The sequence below is a fragment of the Lissotriton helveticus genome, chromosome 10 (assembly GCF_964261635.1).
Source record: "Lissotriton helveticus chromosome 10, aLisHel1.1, whole genome shotgun sequence".
Taxonomy (NCBI): Eukaryota; Metazoa; Chordata; class Amphibia; order Caudata; family Salamandridae; genus Lissotriton; species Lissotriton helveticus.
This window is the reverse complement of record NC_136071.1, coordinates 11,147,910-11,168,120: the sequence shown is the minus strand read 5'-3', so window position 1 is coordinate 11,168,120 and position 20,211 is coordinate 11,147,910. Positions and strand designations below refer to the sequence as shown.

Genomic DNA, 20,211 nt, shown 5'->3' with positions numbered 1-20,211 from the left:
CTGGTGGTCATTATCAGTTTGTGGTAATGCCCTTTGGGTTGAAGAATGCCCCTGCCACCTTCCAAAGGTTGGTGAATCAAGTCCTCACTGGGCTGGATGACTTCTGTGCAGCATATCTTGACGATATTGCTGTCTTTAGCTCCACCTGGGAGGATCACCTGGTCCACCTGAGGAAAGTGTTAGAGGCCCTGCAAAAGGCAGGCCTCACTATCAAGGCCACTAAGTGCCAGATAGGGCAGACACAGGTTGTATACCTGGGCCACCTTGTAGGTGGAGGCCAGGTTCAGCCACTGGAGAGTAAGATACAGGCCATCAAGGACTGGACTCCTCCAATCACCCAGACTCAGGTTCGAGCTTTCTTGGGCCTGACTGGGTACTATAGGAAGTTTGTCAGAAATTATGGGTCCATAGTGACCCCTCTTAATGACCTGACAAGCAAGAAGATGCCAAAGAAAGTTCAGTGGACAGCAAGCTGTCAGAAAGCATTCAATGATCTAGAGCAGGCCATGTGCACAGCACCTATCCTTAAGAGTCCAGATTACTCCAAGCCATTCATTGTCCAAACAGATGCTTCTGAGTTGGGTGTGGGAGCTGTTCTGTCTCAGCTGAATTTTGATGGTAATGACCAGCCTATTGCTTTCATTAGCAGGAGGCTGACCCCCAGAGAGAAAAATTGGTCAGCTATTGAGAGGGAGGCCTTTGCTGTGGTTTGGGCCCTGAAGAAGCTGAGGGCCTACTTGTTTGGTACTCACTTCACCATTCAGACCGACCACAAGCCCCTCTTGTGGCTAAATCAGATGAAGGGTGAAAACCCCAAACTGCTTAGGTGGTCCATTTCCCTACAGGGAATGGATTTTACAGTGGAGCATAGACCTGGTACTGATCACAGCAATGCTGATGGGCTCTCCAGGTATTTCCACTTAGAGCAAGAAGACTCACCTGGTCAAGGTTAGTTTATTGTCCCAAAGTTTGGGGCGGGGTCATGTAGGAGAGTAGGGTCTGCAATCCTATGATCACCCAGATTTTTGCTTTTTGCTTCACTGGTTTACGACTTTCCCTGGCTGTGGGCCTGCTAATCAGACCCACAGCCTAGCTGTTCTCTCTAATCCAAATTGTACCCAGGTACTGAATTGGCACTGGACCCTCTCAAGTCCCTGTAACCAGGGCTGAGGTGCACCCAGAAGTCTCCCAGGGGCTGCAGCATGTATTATGCCACCCCTGGACTGACTAACTAAATCTGACACAACTGGCTGCAAGACAGCTGGGGCAAGAAGGTGTAATCACCCTTTGCTGTAGATATAGTATATAGTATAGTATTCCTATATCTAAACCTAAATGGACACACAGATCTCCTATCAGTCACTCCTATGGCAGGCCTTAACAATCCTGAAGGCAGAGTGCTTGGAATCGTGTGAGACGGTGCTCTGGCATGAGCTGAGCCTGTCTGCGGCTTTCGGGATCCATCCCTTAGCCGTTTCCATGATATCGCATACCATATACTCTTAAGTGCATTATAATCCTCGCGGTTATATGCCAACTCTGGTATCGCTTTAGAGCAGGAGGCAAGGACAAAGGGTTTCCTGCCAGGGGCGGTGCCAGCACCGTCCCAGACAGGGTTTTGTGTATTCCAGGTAGGCAGGGCTACAGAGGAAGGTGACTGCAAGTGGCACCCCGGTGCTCACTGTGCATAGGCCGGCTTGAACCAGTTCCAGGGGCACACCAGCCCCTGAGCTGGGGAAAGCCCGCCAAAGGAGAGGGGTGTAACCACCCCCCTCCTGGTCCCACCCATAGGGCAGGACTTAGTCGCGTGCCAGCCCCCTTTTCCAAGATAAAGGTAGGAGCAGGCCCCCTTCCAAATTAGATCATCTTTGGAATCAAGACACGACTTTCTACGAAAGGACATCAAGATTTCTTCTTCAAGATTCTCCCTTGTGACTAAGGAGTAGTCACCCTGCATCCGCAGGCACCATCTTAAGAACACTGCGGTCTGCTGCAAGTCCTTCCTCCGGAATCTGACTGCCCAGCTCGACGAGAACCGGCTTCCCTGGCACCTCTGACCTCTACCCACCTCTACAGCCAAGCTGAGAACCGTGGGTGCGACGAGACCTCGAGGGACCGGCCATCTTCAAGACTGCACGACTTCTTTCCAGCACGACCGCCGAGGGATCCTCTGGTGAGTGCTTTGGGGTCCGAGAAGCCCCGACCGTGAGCAGCCCCAGCACCGAAGTTCAGCCTCCCAGCATCTCCACGATCTGCGCGGGGCCCTTCTGCTTTTTGCTGCTCACCGCGTTGTTTGGCTACTAGCCCGCTGGCTTGTGGCCTTCTTAACGACGCCCGACGACATCACTGTTGCTGGTCTGGTTGCTCCAGACTGGCCCTTGCTCCCTTCCAAGAGAGGAGCACCCCGGACCCTCCTGGTCCACTCCAGACGCCATTTTAGGTCCACCGCGTGGGCTTGAATTTGCCAAGACTTGTTGCCCCTTCCCTGGGTCCAGCGACGTCGAGAGCATCATCCATCGTGGGACAGCTCGTACCTCCATCCTGGTCGCCGACAACGCCTCCTGGTCCGTGAGACTACAGAGCCCAGCGTCGCCCACTCACCTAGTCGAGGTGACTACCATCCGGTGCCCTCCTGGTGCCACCTGACTACTGGCTAGTAGTCACGAACTTGGTCCCCTCTGCTTTCAGGTGTCATCTATCTTCGATCCAGGCTTGGATCACCCGAACAATCTTCACTGGTCGCCTGCCAGCAACTCCTTTCCTTCAGGCTCCTGGTTCGTCAACGGAGAATCCCGACGTCTTTTCAGACCTATGCAGCTGCAGCCCCTGGGCTAGGTAACTTCGGCATTTCGGTGCCTCAGCATAGCCTCACTATCCAAGGGTCCAGATCCACTTTCGTTTTTGACCTACCTAGTCGGGTTCGCCCGAGAACACTAACTTTGTGAATTCTAGCTTCCATAGACTTTGTCCCGCATGAGAGTGCACACTCTGCACCCGAGTTCCCTAGGCCTCATGCTAGTAATCTAAAGGTTCAGTAGTCTAGTCCTAGCGATCCCAAAGCCTCTGAGAATCGTTACTTACCTGCTAGTAATTCGCATTCCACTTTTGTAGTATATGGATTTTCGTGCCCCTCGGGCATTTGTGTAAATTGTGCGACTTGAAGTATTTTTATAAGAGTTTTGTTGTGCGCTTAGCTCCCTGTCTCATAAAGAGCCAGGGTAGTCTTGTTATAAATAAATACACTGTTTATTTTCATAACAACTTGTGTGGTGTTCTTTCACTGGGTGTTCAAGGGGTAATGTGATGGTAAAACAGCTGGCTTAACACGCCCTCTAGAGTCTTAGCCTTAGACTGCTTGTATCCATGCTACTAGGATAGCTGGTCTATAAGGTTGACTTACAACCAATCATCAATAAGGGTTGTTTGGACTGATATATAGTGATCACTAGAATAGTGAACACTGCACATCAGGCCAACTTCTCACACCACTCTTACCCAGTCCAAAGATCAGGGCTTGATCCATCACCGTTTTTTAGCTCACTGCACCATCCCAGCTCAGAACTTGGCTATATGGGAACAGGGCAAACCAAACTACCAAGCCAATTCTTATACTGGGAAGGAAACAAGCTTTTCTGAATCGTTTTTGGCCACTATAGGTGTGGCAGGGTATACTCAGACATGAGTCCCTTGCTCACTGCTCCATCAGGATTCAAGCAAGCCGGGCCGACGAGGCTGAAATGCCAGAAACCGGTCCCCGGTAGCTTGTCTCCTTTCTGGTGAAGAATTGGCTTGGTAGTTTGGTCTGCCCTGTTCCCATGATGCACTGGGCCAGGGACAGACTAATTTGCATATAGCCAGGTTCTGAGCTGGGATGGGGCAGTGAGCTAAATAACGGTGATGGATCAAGCCCTGATCTTTGGACTGGGTAAGAGTGGTCTGCTTAATTCAGACACTCTGTTCATCACCACCCCCTTTTCTGAATCGTTTTTGGCCACTATAGGTGTGGCAGGGTGTAGGAAGGTAGATCCCTGACTATGGTTGCCCCCAACTTTTTTGCCTGGTGTTTTGCTGGTTTTCTGACTTAGTTGACCTGGGACCCTGCTATTCAGGGCCCCAGGCCTACTGCTCTCTCTGTAAAATGGATTCCATGTACCTTAGGTACATATCTAAATTGGATACTGAGTCACCTTATCAGTCCCTGTACAGTGTACCTTAGGTACCCAGGGCATAGGTGTACCCAGGGCCTACCAGGGGCTGCAGCATGTATTATGCCACCCCTGGCTGGCCATCCAAAACTGACACAACTGGCTGCACGACAGCTGGGGCAAGGTGGTGTACTCACCCTTTGCTTTAGATATAGTATACCTATATCTAACCCTAAAATGGACACACAGATCTCCCATCAGTCACTCCTATGGCAGGCCTTAACAATCCTGAAGGCAGAGTGCTTGGAATCGTGTGAGATGGTGCTCTGGCATGAGCTGAGCCTGTCTGCGGCTTTCGGGATCTATCCCTTAGCCGTTTCCATGATATCGCATACCATATACTCTTAAGTGCATTATAATCCTCGCGGTTATATGCCAACTCTGGTATCGCTTTATCAAAACATGTCGAGTAAGGTGTCATACGAATTGGAATACTAACCCCTCGCCAATTCTGGCGACGGGGTTAGCATTCCACCCTTCTAGAGGGACACGACATGTATGTAACCCCTAACCCCGGTTAAAGTCAAACAGAGCCTCAGCTCCACAAAATGGATGCTGCCACCGAGACACAAGTCTGCCCTCCTGCTGCTGGGAGTCCTCCCAGAGCAGGAGATAAGGACAAAGGGTTTCCTGCCAGGGGCGGTGCCAGCACCGTCCCAGACAGGATTTTGTGTATCCTAGGTAGGCAGGGCTTCAGAGGAAGGTGACTGCAAGTGGCACCCCGGTGCTCACTATGCATAGGCCGGCTTGAACCAGTTCCAGGGACACTCCAGACCCTGAGCTGGGGAAAAGCCCGCCAAGGAAGTGGGTGTAACCACCCCCCTCCTGGTCCCACCCATAGGGCAGGACCTAGTCGCGTGCCAGCCCCCTTTTCCCAGATAAAGGTAGGAGCAGGCCCCCTTCCAAATTAGATCATCTTTGGAATCAAGACACGACTTTCTGCGAAAGGACTTCAAGATTTCCTTCTTCAAGATTCTCCCTTGTGACTAAGGAGTAGTCACCCTGCATCCGCAGGCACCATCGCAAGAACACTGCGGTCTGCTGTAAGTCCTTCCTCCGGAATCCGACTGCCCAGCTCGACAAGACCCGGCTTCCCTGGCACCTCCGACCTCTACTCACCTCTACAGCCAAGCTGAGAACCGTGAGTGCGACGAGACCTCAAGGGACCGACTATTGCCAAGACTGCACGACCTCTGCACAGCAAGCCCGCCGAGTAATTTCCTGGCGAGTGCTTTTGGGTCCGAGAAGCCCCGACCCTGAGCAGCTCCAGCACCGAAGAGCAGCCCCCCAGCATCTCCACGATCGGCGTGGGGCCCTTCTGCTTTTTGCTGCTCACCGCGTTGTTTGGCTACTAGCCCGCTGGCTTGTGGCCTTCTGAACGACGCCCGACGACATCACTGCTGCTAGTCTGGTTGCTCCAGACTGGCTCTTGCTCCCTTCCAGAAGAGGAGCACCCCGGACCCTCCTGGTCCACTCAAGACGCCATTTTGAGTCCACCGCGTGGGCTTGAATTAGCCAAGGCTTTGTTGCCCAATCCTGGATTCTTCGACGCCCACAGCTTCATCCATCGTGGGACAGCTCGCCTCTCCATCCTGGTCGCCGACAACGCCTCCTGGTCCGTGAGATCTGCAGAGCACAGCGTCGCCCACTCACCTAGTCGAGGTGACTACCATCCGGTGCCCTCCTGGTGCCCACTGACTACTGGCTAGTAGTCACGAACTTGGTCCCCTCTGCTTTCAGGTGTCATCCATCTTCCAGATCCAGGCTTGGATCACTTCGAACTCTCTTCACTGGTCGCCTGCCAGCATCTTTCTTCCAGGCTCCTGGTCCGGCAACGAGGATTCCCGACGTCTTTTGAGACCTATGCAGCTGCAGCCCCTGGGCTAGGTAACTTCGGTGCCCCAGCATAGCCTCACTATCCAAGGGTCAGGATCCACTGTCGTTTTCTCCCTACCAGGTCGGGTTCGCCCGTGAACACTAACTTTAGCGTTACTAGCTACCATAGACTTTGTCCCGCATCCCGCGTGAGAGTGCACACTCTGCACCCGAGTCCCCTAGGCCTCCTAGAAGTAATCTAACGATTCCATAGTCAAGTCCTAGCGATTCCAAAGCCTATTAGTACTGTACTTACCTGCTAGTAATTTCGCATTCCACTTTTAAAGTATATGGTTTTTCGTGCCCCTCGGGCATTTGTGTATACCGTGCTAACTTAAGTATTTTCGTAAGAGTTATGTTGTGTGCCTAGCACCCTGTCCTCATAAAGAGTACAGGGTTGTTGTGATTCTAATAAATACATTGTTTATTTTCATAACACTTGTGTGGTGTCCTTTCACTGGGTGTTCAAGGGGTAATGTGATGGTAAAACAGCTGGCTTAACACGCCCTCTAGAGTCTTAGCCTTAGACTGCTCGTATCCATGCTACTAGGATAGCTGGTCTATAAGGTTGACTTACAACCAATCATCAATAAGGGTTGTTTGGACTGATATATAGTGATCACTAGAGTAGTGAGCACTGCACATCAGGCCAACTTCTCACACAGGGTATACTCAGACATGAGTCCCTTGCTCACTGCTCCATCAGGATTCAAGCAAGCCGGGCCGACGAGGCTGAAATGCCAGAAACCGGTCCCCGGTAGCTTGTCTCCTTTCTGGTGAAGAATTGGCTTGGTAGTTTGGTCTGCCCTGTTCCCATGATGCACTGGGCCAGGGACAGACTAATTTGCATATAGCCAGGTTCTGAGCTGGGATGGGGCAGTGAGCTAAATAACGGTGATGGATCAAGCCCTGATCTTTGGACTGGGTAAGAGTGGTCTGCTTAATTCAGACACTCTGTTCATCACCACCCCCTTTTCTGAGACATTCATATCCATAGCATAGATCGCCGCCTAGTGTTGGGTCCGGATGATTGCACATTGTTGTCCTGGAAGAGTCTTCGAAGTATCACGAGATAGGTGGCTCCTCCCCTGGACTACAGTGCGCATGGGCATCGACTCCATCCTCAGATTGTTTTTAGCCATTGCGGCGAAGATGGAGTGTAACAGTGTAAGCGATGGCCATGCTAATAGTAAGTGTAAAAGGTCTGCAGCCGCTACAGGCGCCGGGGAGGAGGGCGGGCGATATGAATGTCAGCAGCCCTACATGCCAAGAACAGATGCATACTGGTAAGTAGCATATTCAGTTCGAGGCATGTGGGCTGCTGAATTCATATCTATAGCATAGAATACATAGCAGTCCCTCCATTAACGGCGGCCGCCTGTGCCAGCTGCAGAAGTCTGAAAAAGTGTTTTTAGAACAGCCTGTCCTACAGCTGCTTGCTGTTTGGAATGCACATCTACACAGTAATGTTTAGTAAATGTGTGTGGTGTAGACCATGTGGCTGCTCTACAAATATCTTCCAAAGGAATATTACCCAGGAACGCCATGGAGGCCCCCAACTTGCGGGTGGAGTGGGCTCTGGGGGGAACCGTTAAGGTGCGCTTAGCCTTGTGATAGCAAATCTGAATACACTTAACGATCCACCTGGCTATCCCTGCTTTGGAAATGGGGTTGCCTTTGTGCTGAGCTGAAAAGGCAACAAAGAGTTGTTGTGTCTTCCTAAAATCCTTTGTCCTATCGATGTAGTACATCAACGCACGTTTGACATCCAGAGTGTGGAGCATTCTTTCGGCTACTGTCTCAGGGTTTTGAAAGAACGCGGGCAGTTCAATGGTCTGATTGACATAGAACTGCGAAACCACTTTAGGAAGAAATTTAGGGTTAGTGTGCAGCACCACCCTATTGGAATGAATTTGAATGAATGGCTCTTGTACTGTGAGCGCCTGTAGCTCACTGACACGCCGTAGAGACGTAATGGCAATAAGAAAAGCCACTTTCCACGTTAAGAACTGAATCTCACATGAATGTAGAGGCTCAAAAGGTGGACCCATCAACCTGGTGAGGACCACATTGAGGTTCCATGCCGCCACCATCGCCAGACATTTCGTGAACACTCTGGGGGCTGTGGTCACTCCGAAAGGGAGGACCTTGAATTGGTAATGCCGATTTTGAATGGTGAATCTGAGGTATTTCCTGTGTGATAGATGGAGTGGGATGTGAAAGTAAGCATCCTTGAGATCCAAGGTTGCAGGAAGTCTCCTTGATTTAGCAACGGAAGAACCTGCTGCAGTGTTAGCATGTGGAAGTGTTCGGAGAGAATGTACTGGTTCAGGGGCCTGAGGTCCAGTATGGGTCTGAGGGACCCGTCCTTTTTTGGGATTAAGAAGTACAGGGAGTACACCCCTGTGCCTTCTTCCTCCACAGGCACGAGCTCTATTGCGCCTTTTTGCAGCATGACGAGTACCTCCAGCTGCAATAAGTGCAAATGCTCTGTGGACATAGGACGGTGTTTTGGTGGTATGTTGGGTGGAGTGGATGTTAGCTCCAAACAATAACCGAACTGGATAAGTTGCCTGACCCACCTGTCTGTGGTGATGGATTTCCAGACTGGCAGGAACTGCTGGAGTCTCCCCCCCGACAGGTGTTGGATGGTCGGGGGGCAGTGACAGGGAGTCACTGCTTGTTGGTGGCAGAGGAACGGGAGTTGTTGTTGCCCCTGCCTCTGCCCTTGGTGCTGTTGCCCCGGTATCCTCCTCTACTCTGCTTGGTGTACGAGGATTGCGTCCCACCTTTGTTGAATTGTGTTTGTTGTGACATCTGGCCCCTGGAAACACCTCTATTGCCTGAGCGACGAAAAGTGCTCCCACGAAACTGTTGGGACTGGAGGGCCCCCATGGACTTAGCAGTCTCGGTATACTTCTTTATTTTTTCCAGGGTGGTATCCACCTCAGGACCAAATAATCTATCAGGGTTTACCGGCTGGTTGAGGATGGTTGTGTGTATCTCCGGCTTAAAACCGGAGATTCTGAGCCATGCCTGACATCTTAACATCACACTGGTGTTTATTGCCCTGGCTGCAGTGTCCGCAACGTCTAGTGCACACTTAATGGAAGCGTTGGAGATGAGCTTCCCTTCTTGGATAAGCATTTCCCCAGCCTCTTTATATAGGTCTGGTAGATGCTGCAAAAGGGTCTCTAGTGTGTCGTAGTGTGCCCTGTCGTATCTGGCCAAGAGTGCCTGCGTGTTAGAGATACACCAGATATTGGCCGCCTGAGCTGCTACTCTCTTTCCTGATGCCTCCAGCACCTTGGATTCTTTGTCCGGGGAAGGAGCTTCACCAGTTGTTTGCGAATTCGCCCTCTTGCGGGCATTAGAAACGACTAGAGAGTCCAGCGGCAACTGGCCCCTGATGTAGGTAGGGTCGCCAGGTGCCGGCCTATATTTCTTCTCAATTCTAGGGTTGACTACCCTGGACCTAGTGGGTTCCTTAAAGATGTCCGCAGCATGTTTCAGGACTCCCTTCAGCATTGGAAGAGTCTTTACAGTCTTTTCAGCTGTTGAAAAAGTGTCAAAGAGAAGTCCACCTCAATAGGGTCAGCATGCAGTTCAACATCATGGTTTTTAGCTGCCCTCTCAATCAAGGCATTAAATGCCGCAGAATCCTCAGTGGGAGAGGTCTTGACGTTATACACTTGAGGGTCATGGGCGGTGTGCTGATCCCCTTGGTCACCTGCCTCTACCCGTGAGTCCTGTTGTTCATCAGGCTCTGTGTTGGCAGGAAAATTGTATTCCTCGTCCTCTTCGCCAGCATCCTCTCCATTCGAATAAGTAGGTGAGGGTGTCGCAATTCTTGGAGTCTGAGGGACTATTGGTTCGACCAAGACAGGTAAATCTGGAGCAGGCCTTTTACGCTTTAGAGGGATTGTAAATGACTCCAAAGGCTTCGACGCCGTGATCTTTCTCTTGTAAAGACTAAGTTTTCCGGTGTCGGCATCGATGAAATGCTCCGACTGCTCCTCCAGCAAGGGTGGCAGATGTTTCAAGCTCTCAGCCGGGTGAGTTGGCTTCGACCCCGCAGAGTCTCCGGGCACCGTTCGCGGTGCGAAGGCCTTCGGCGCCACCTTCGGCGGCAACGTGAAGAGGAGTGGCGTCGACTACTTTGGCACTGGCACCGACTGCTTCGGGACGGAAGGTGTCTTCTGTACCTCCGCCGAAGCCTTGCTTCTGATTCATTTCAGTGAGTCCGCGACCTGCTTCGTACAAGGAGCGGACGGTTTTGTCGACCTGACAGCCGACCTCGGTCCACCAACAGTGGGAGACTCGATCGCCGATGACACCGTGTCCTCCGTCCGAGGCGCAGGAGCATCTTTCTTAGGGGCGCTACGTCCTCTGTCAGCAGATGTCGACGCCGGCCGTTTCGGATCGGCGGGCTGGGTCACCGGTTTCGTGGCCCCAGTCTTCGGCTCGATGCCCTTGGTAGACTTCGGCTCGACGCCCTGTTTGGACTTCGGCTCGATGCCCTTACTTGATTCCGGCTCGACGCCCTTTCTGGACCATCTTCGGCTCGACGCCCTTGCCCGACTTGACCGGATCGATGGTTTTCTTCGGCTTCGGTTGCCCCGACCCCTCAGAAGACGAGGGTGTCGATGGAGGGGCAGACGTCTTCGGTTTCAATGGCGTCTCCACCACTTTTGTTTTTGTCGACACCGATGGTTTCACTTTCAGTTTCGTTTTCGACACTGGCGGCTCCGCTGAAGTGTCCGTAGCCGGGCCGGAAGGCGGGGACGTGGATTCTGGTATAAGGTCTTGGGTAAGGCCGTGTGGCGATCCTTCGATCTGAGCCTCTGTAAATGTTGGAACGGGGCTTAGCTCTTCACATGAGCTATCTTCCGTGGCCCCGTAGGCCTCATTGTCGTCTCCTACCTCGTCGACGACTTCTTCCACGTCTTGGCCTTCGACATCCGCTTCGTAGTCGATGTCCACCGTTGGAGGTGAACTCTGCATCTGAACCTCGTGTTCGTCTGCTTCGTCGTTGTCGAAAATGTCCACCGGTGCCGGGGCCGACTGCCGGGCCTCGAGGCGCGCCACGCGCCGAAGCCGAATCGTCTTCTTCGAATGAAACTTGGAACAAGCCATACAGCTGGCTTCATCGTGGTCCGGCGACAGGCACTTGTTGCACACCGGGTGGACGTCAATGTGGGGATACTTCGATTCACACACGGGACACTTCTTGAACGGGCTCCGTTCCATGTCGCGTCGTCGAAAGTCTTGCTGCGTCGACTGGACCTCGATCACCGAAGAGTCACTCGACCCTCTGGATATCCGACTCGCTGTGTCGGAACAGAACCGGGCACCGAACGCAAACAATACCGACGGTTTGAAAAAGGCCTTCGGGCCTCGAAAAAGTTTATGTTGATTCCGAACTGGAGATAACGAAATTACATCCGAACCCAATGGCGGAAAAAAACAATCTGAGGATGGAGTCGATGCCCATGCGCACTGTAGTCCACGGGAGGAGCCACCTATCTCGTGATACTTTGAAGACTCTTCCAGGACAACAATGTGCAATCATCCGGACCCAACACTAGGCGGCGATCTATGCTATAGATATGAATTCAGCAGCCCACATGCCTCGAACATACGGGCTCCTCTGACCAATGGAGCCATTGAGAGGGTGCCAGCATCCAAAGTAAGTAGTGATTGCCATTCCCACTACATTCTGGTGCCAAAGAAGGATGGAGGACTCCTATCCTATCCTATCCCTTCACTCCCTCAGTGAAAAAGGTAAAATTCAAGATGCTCACTTTGGCTCAGGTACTGCCTGACCTCGACCCTGGAGACTGGATGGTAGTGTTGGACTTGCAAGAGGCCTACTTCCATATTACCCTCCTGCCTGCCCACAGACACTGCGTTCACAGTAGGTGTAAGAGGCTGGCTTAGTATTTGGTGATAACTTATTTAAGTGTAGCACCCTGCACTAATCCAGATAACCCTTATGGTGGTTTTAGTTGTCTTAGACAAACTTAGAAAGCTCTCTAAGTGGTAGCTGTGGGCAGCAGCCTTCAGGCTTAGTCCAGAAGGAGTGTAAATCAACTTGTTTTATCAGAACTAATCAATACACGTCAATGGGAAAGTCGCAGATGCAGTTTGAAGAGGAAAACTTGCAAACAGAGGGGACAGAATCTATGCCACTCGGAAGTGACCAGGAGGCACGGAAGACCAATGACCACCGATGATCGAACATGTAGGAGTGATGATGGTGACCTGTGAGTACCAGACTAAGCTGTGGAAGACCAGGAGACATTCATGAGCTGTCCCAAGTCGGAGGTCAAGAACCAGTGGGTCGGTCCAACGGGAGCACCAACAGACATGGTAAACAAAAAAAAGCATGGGAGCACACTGAAGCCAAAGAGGACCCACAGGCTAAAGGCTGAACGCACAGGAGTTGCAAGAGGACTTTGAGTAGCTCAACAAAGATGGCCACGGTGCAGAGGATGTGGCGAGGAGGAAGATCTTGTCAGGAAGAGATGCTGGAGGCTGGAGCGTCTTGGAGCCCGAAGAGCTTTGGAGGACAGAGCCAACAAGCCTTAGCATTGGCAAGTTGACGTGATGCACAGGGGATTCAAAACAAAAGGTTCCACCTCAAAGAGGTTCAAAGGGAAGTGTTCCCAAACTTGGTAGGGCATACACAGTGTTTGCTTAAATACCCCTCACATACCAAAAGGGCCCTTGGTGTCATGCTTCATCATAGGAGTCTTCCCACCCGCTGCGGGACGGGGCGTGCTACGACTAGTGACTTCGCTGGGACACTGTTATTGTAGTGCTATGTGTGATGTATGGGTAGTGAGAGAAAGGGTCAGGGGTGGATGAGGTGAGTGGGCTAAAAGGTATCTGGCCTCATAGACTTAAAGAATTTAATAGGTCATAGGCTGGTACTGTTAAAATGGTAATTCGGAGATATCCCGCTTTTTAATGCGCGGATACTCCTGGTCAAGTCAACATGTTTCGAAGCAACAAGGCTTCTTCATCAGGACTATGAGTCTGCTCACTATTAAGACAGTCTTCCGTGAGGCTATAGCATCTCCTAGGAGGGTTAGCAAATTGCATGTGGTTTCTGTTACCACCCCCGATGCCCCCCCGTACACATTCTTTTTGCCTGAATAAGTTGGTCCTTAGGATCAGTGCCTCCTTCTTGCCAAAGGTATTTACGTCATTTCATGTAAGGCAAATCATCACACTACCTACTTTTTTTTGCACCACCTCATCCTACCAATGAAGAGGAAGAGACTCCACTGCCTGGAGCCAAAAAGGGGCGTTATTGTTCTATATCTATCGAAAAAAAGACTTCCGGGTGGATGGTCAACTCTTTGTTATATTTGTGGGTGCGAAGAAAGAACAGTCAGGTCTACCCTGATGGGCATTTCGCCCGTTTGGTCCTCCAAGATTTTTTTTTGTATAATCCCTCCTCTAAGTCTTCAAACTGTATTCTAACATCAGAGATATGTCAGGACCTCACCTTGGCACACTGGTCATTCTAACTCCGCTGTAATCCATGCTACTGGTGTGGAAAAATAGTCATGAACTAAGGTGAACGTGCTAAGGTTGTGATAAATATCGTACAAGTCATTTCTAGCGCGGACAACAACGCCATGTGGAGCTGAACAACACCCCCTACCGGAGCGCAAGAGGTTTCCTCAAAATTGTCCAGATCCAATCTAACCCCTGTGAATATTCCAAGGTAAGGCATCTGGGGCTAGATAGTCTCTACTAGATAAGGTGTTACAGAAGGTAAATAACCTGTTCTTTAAAGCGAACTGTCTTAAAATATGCGTCCAGGGATTTCAACACCTTCAGCTGTAAATAAGTTAAAAGAGAAAGAGTAGACTGAAAAAGAACCAAAGGAGAATGAAATGTGAAATAGGCTTGTGAGCAAGTGGATACTTACAAAGGTGCTGGATTCGCCTGGCGCACTGGTCACCACGTTGGGATCTCTCACTTCCTTAGGTTCGTATGCAGGAGGCTCCTTCAGAGACTCCTGATATGGAGTATCGTAGTCGACGAGCTCATCGGGTGTGGCCTGCAGGCCAGTGAGCATGCCCATCTGAGCCTCCGGGACTGGACAGGAAAGGGTATCCTCTGCAGACGATGACAATGGGGAGTCTGTACTCTGTGTCTCTTTCTGACTGTCTGGGTTCGACCCGGAAGGGCTATGCTCAGGGTACAGAAGAGTTCTCAGCTTCTCATCCAAGGTCTTGATCCTGTTGTCCACGAAATCTATTTTGGGTGGGCCATCAGCATCCGACTCCTGCACAGAGGATGAATGAATAAGGCTTGGTTCTAGAGTTGGTGTCTGTGCTTGTTGCTGGGCGTTGACTTCCCTGTGTGTTCTGGTTTCCAGCTCATGCAGAGGGAGCTCCATGTCCTGACTGGTCAGCCGCCCCGTCATGGGCTGAGCGCTTTGATCAGATGCAGCTGGGGTACAATCAAAAGACGTACTGAGAGGTTGGGAGTCCAGAACATGGGTTGACGCGGCTTCATTTAACACCGCCTGAATGTCTACAACTGGAATCTTCTCCTCTTCCAGGGGAGCTGGTATAACTGTGCAATCCCCCTGCGGAGCGGAAGGCAGTGGCATGTCCACCTCATTGTCCGGTACGAGAGCTAGACTAAGCAGGCTTGCCTCTTCTCTGGGGCCCTTGTCATCAGCAGCCTCTGTTTTCTCAAGAGTTGATGTCGGCTGATCCACCAGAGGTGCATGGGTGATAACGGTCGGTAACATTTCCTTTGAGGTAGGGCGCTGCTCCTGCTCACACTCTGGACCTGGTGGGGAGGGAAGCAAAGACAGCAGTCAAACACCACGTGCTGAAGATCAATGTCTCTCGTGTCTTTGTCGTAGACAAAGACCAAACATAGTGCTCTGAAAAAGCAGTAAGGTGAATCACTGTGCTTTACAGAACTCCTTAGTAAAAAATAACTTTAGCCAAATGCCACACATCAGGATGAAACCATGAACCTAAATGTTTGGCTGATCTTCTCCTCTTGAACCATGGGTGGTATAATGCGCCAGGATACCCTCACAGGTGGTAACGAGCTTTATAAATACATGTAACACAAATGATGAAGGTTAACCAGTACGAAAAGCCCCCACATTATCCAGACATAGGTCTCTTGCACATCAAGTTTTAACTCAAAAGTTATAGTATGCAATGATTACAGTGTAGAGCTCAGGACCGTAAAGTGAAGTCAGATATCTTGGACAACCTGTGAATACACAACTGTCATAATGTGCAAAACATCCCTGAAAATTATGTCAAGCAGAACCTGCAGGGAATAGTTACTTCTTTTCAATCCTAGTTCTCCAATAGGAGTGTCTTCAGAACGTCTCCTGAACCCTAAAACATGCAGGCTTGCTTTTTAAAGGTGCAACAGACATTTAAAGCTGCTCGTACATTCACTGGGGTCCTACATATGCAGAGACCGTTGCAGTGGGATCTCTATTTTTCCCAATATGTTCGGGACACACTAAAGACAAAGAGTCGATACGTTTAAAAAGGTATGCCGCTCTGTATGTTGCTTCAGAACGTCTCTATGTTTTTCCTCCAGTGAACTCAAAAACTAGCAAGTACATTGGAGGTGCTACACTTTTTACACTGTTCCCTATCTGCAGAGCTACATTTTGCTGGTGAAGTCACTTAAAGTGAATATTCAACGTGAATGCAAATGCTGCGGCTCTATTTTATCCGAGGTCTAGCAGTGCCTTCGTATTGCCGTGGTACAGGCATTTCTACCTCTTGGGCGACAGACTCCTGACACGTTCAGAGCCCCACAGCCGATACCTTGTCCTCTGCTTAGCTCTTTCACACAGACACAGGGAAAGGGTCGCATTGATGGGGGCAGTGCATGTGTGCTGGGACGACAGACTCCTGGTACGCTCAGACCCCTCACAGCCGATACCTTGTCCTCTGCATGGCTCTTTCACACACACACCGGGAAAGGGTCGCATTGATGGGGGCAGTGCATGTGTGCTGGTACGACAGACTCCTGGTACGCTCAGACCCCTCACAGCCGATACCTTGTCCTCTGCTTGGCTCTTTCACAGACACACTGTGCATTGATGGGGGCAGTGCATGTGTGCTGGTGCGACAGACTCCTGGTACGCTCAGACCCCCCACAGCCGATACCTTGTCCTCTGCATGGCTATTTCACACACACACACACACACACACACACCGGGAAAGGGTCGCATTGATGGGGGCAGTGCATGTGTGCTGGGACGACAGACTCCTGGTACGCTCAGACCCCCCACAGCCGATACCTTGTCCTCTGCTTGGCTCCTTCACAGACACACAGGAAAAGGGTTGCATTGATGGGGGCAGTGCATGTGTGCTGGGGCGACAGACTCCTGGTACGCTCAGACCCCCCACAGCCGATACCTTGTCCTCTGCATGGCTCTTTCACACACACACACACACACACACACACCGGGAAAGGGTCGCATTGATGGGGGCAGTGCATGTGTGCTGGGGCGACAGACTCCTGGTACGCTCAGACCCCCCCACCAGCCGATACCTTGTCCTCTGCATGGCTCTTTCACAGACACACAGGGAAAGGGTCGCATTGATGGGGGCAGTGCATGTGTGCTGGGGCGACAGACTCCTGGTACGCTCAGACCCCTCACAGCCGATACCTTGTCCTCTGCTTGGCTCTTTCACACACACACCGGGAAAGGGTCGCATTGATGGGGCAGTGCATGTGTGCTGGGGCGACAGACTTTTGGCACGCTCAGAGCCCCACAGCCGATACCTTGTCCTCTGCATGGCTCTTTCACACACACACACACACACACACACACACACACACACACACCGGGAAAGGATCGCATTGATGGGGCAGTGCATGTGTGCTGGGGCGACAGACTCCTGGTATGCTCAGACCCCTCACAGCCGATACCTTGTCCTCTGCTTGGCTCTTTCACACACACACCAGGAAAGGGTCGCATTGATGGGGGCAGTGCATGTGTGCTGGGGCGACAGACTCCTGGTACGCTCAGACCCCTCACAGCCGATACCTTGTCCTCTGCTTGGCTCTTTCACAGACACACAGTGCATTGATGAGGGCAGTGCATGTGTGCTGGGACGACAGACTCCTGGTACGCTCAGAGCCCCACAGCCGATGCCTTGTCCTCTGCTTGGCTCTTTCACAGACACACAGGGAAAGGGTCGCATTGATGGGGCAGTGCATGTGTGCTGGGGCGACAGACTCCTGGTACGCTCAGACCCCCCACAGCCGATACCTTGTCCTCTGCATGGCTCTTTCACACACACACACACCGGGAAAGGGTTGCATTGATGGGGGCAGTGCATGTGTGCTGGGGCGACAGACTCCTGGTACGCTCAGACCCCCCACAGCCGATACCTTGTCCTCTGCATGGCTCTTTCACACACACTGGCAAAGGGTCGCATTGATGGGGGCAGTGCATGTGTGCTGGGGCGACAGACTCCTGGTACGCTCAGACCCCCCACAGCCGATACCTTGTCCTCTGCATGGCTCTTTCACACACACACACCGGGAAAGGGTCGCATTGATGGGGGCAGTGCATGTGTGCTGGGGCGACAGACTCCTGGTACGCTCAGACCCCCCACAGCCGATACCTTGTCCTCTGCTTGGCTCTTTCACAGACACACAGTGCATTGATGAGGGCAGTGCATGTGTGCTGGGACGACAGACTCCTGGTACGCTCAGAGCCCCACAGCCGATGCCTTGTCCTCTGCTTGGCTCTTTCACAGACACACAGGGAAAGGGTCGCATTGATGGGGCAGTGCATGTGTGCTGGGGCGACAGACTCCTGGTACGCTCAGACCCCCCCACAGCCGATACCTTGTCCTCTGCATGGCTCTTTCACACACACACCGGGAAATGGTCGCATTGATGGGGGCAGTGCATGTGTGCTGGTGCGACAGACTCCTGGTACGCTCAGACCCCTCACAGCCGATACCTTGTCCTCTGCTTGGCTCTTTCGCAGACACACTGTGCATTGATGGGGGCAGTGCATGTGTGCTGGTGCGACAGACTCCTGGTACGCTCAGACCCCCCACAGCCGATAACTTGTCCTCTGCATGGCTCTTTCGCAGACACACTGTGCATTGATGGGGGCAGTGCATGTGTGCTGGGGCGACAGACTCCTGGTACGCTCAGACCCCCCACAGCCGATACCTTGTCCTCTGCATGGCTATTTCACACACACACACACACACACACACACACACACACACACACACACACACACACCGGGAAAGGGTTGCATTGATGGGGGCATTGCATGTGTGCTGGGGCGACAGACTCCAGGCACGCTCAGACCCCCCACAGCCGATACCTTGTCCTCTGCATGGCTCTTTCACAGACACACAGGGAAAGGGTCGCATTGATGGGGGCAGTGCATGTGTGCTGGGGCGACAGACTCCTGGTACGCTCAGACCCCTCACAGCCGATACCTTGTCCTCTGCTTGGCTCTTTCACACACACACCGGGAAAGGGTCGCATTGATGGGGCAGTGCATGTGTGCTGGGGCGACAGACTCTTGGCACGCTCAGAGCCCCACAGCCGATACCTTGTCCTCTGCATGGCTCTTTCACACACACACACACACACACACACACACACACCGGGAAAGGGTCGCATTGATGGGGCAGTGCATGTGTGCTGGGGCGACAGACTCCTGGTACGCTCAGACCCCTCACAGCCGATACCTTGTCCTCTGCTTGGCTCTTTCACACACACACACCGGGAAAGGGTCGCATTGATGGGGGCAGTGCATGTGTGCTGGGGCGACAGACTCCTGGTACGCTCAGACCCCCCACAGCCGATACCTTGTCCTCTGCTTGGCTCTTTCACAGACACACAGTGCATTGATGAGGGCAGTGCATGTGTACTGGGACAACAGACTCCTGGTACGCTCAGACCCCCCACAGCCGATACCTTGTCCTCTGCATGGCTCTTTCACACACACACCGGGAAAGGGTCGCATTGATGGGGGCAGTGCATGTGTGCTGGGGCGACAGACTCCTGGTACGCTCAGACCCCCCACAGCCGATACCTTGTCCTCTGCTTGGCTCTTTCACAGACATACAGTGCATTGATGAGGGCAGTGCATGTGTGCTGGGACGACAGACTCCTGGTACGCTCAGACCCCTCACAGCCGATACCTTGTCCTCTGCATGGCTCTTTCACACACACACCGGGTAAGGGTCGCATTGATGGGGGCAGTGCATGTGTGCTGGTGCGACAAACTCCTGGTACGCTCAGACCCCCACAGCCAATACCTTGTCCTCTGCATGGCTCTTTCACACACACACACACACACACACCGGGAAAGGGTTGCATTGATGGGGGCAGTGCATGTGTGATTGCAGGCTATCCTTTGTCTGTGGTGGGCACGACAGCAGCCTATGTGTCCCTATGCTGAAAACCCCTTTCAAGAGATCAGCCTCAGATGGTTTGTGGCAAGGCTAACCATATCCATCCTTTATTTGGTGCAGGGCTCACAATCTCTAATGAAGCCCACCCCTTACCTCATGTGGATGGGGACAAGGAGAAAATCCCTCTGTGCACTAATCCAAAACAACAGCAAACTCAAAATCCAGCAGAAATGATCAACAATGTTGTAAATACAGAAAGGGTTCGGAGCTTGGGAGAGCAAGAGAATCAAGGATGCTGACAGACAACCGTCCACAGAAGAGAAAGAAGACAACACAGAAACCACAGATATACCACCCAGCTGACCACAGAAACCCACAAACAATGGGATGCAGCCCGAAACCAGCCCCTTTTCCAATCGTAGGATAATAACACATGATCAGAGCAAGAAAAACTAAAGGAACCAGATGTCGCGGGTATGCTACTGCTCCCTGGTAGTAGCACCTGCCTCGCCTACTCTCCAGACCCAACACAGCCCTCCACAAGGGAAAACAGATGCCACACAATATGGGAAAACCAACTGCACTAGGTCTGAAAACATCAATAGTGACCCATAGGCAAGTAATTCAACCACAACACCAGTAAATCAACCCAGAGACAGGAGCGGAACTCCTCGCTTCCGGTACCACAACAGATTGGAGTGCTTCAAGCACAACCA

General features: G+C 51.9%; 1 protein-coding gene across 2 annotated transcripts in view; it reads right to left on the bottom strand.

The window, feature by feature from the left end:
• The window catches only part of WNK3 (WNK lysine deficient protein kinase 3), an 856,642-nt gene that overhangs the window by 276,612 nt on the left and 559,819 nt on the right, over positions 1 to 20,211 (bottom strand). For both annotated transcript variants that reach the window (XM_078664557.1, XM_078664558.1), the window contains exon 17: positions 14,026 to 14,900. In XM_078664557.1, the coding sequence (XP_078520683.1) occupies positions 14,026 to 14,900 (875 nt within the window). The remainder of the gene's footprint in view (positions 1 to 14,025; positions 14,901 to 20,211) is intronic.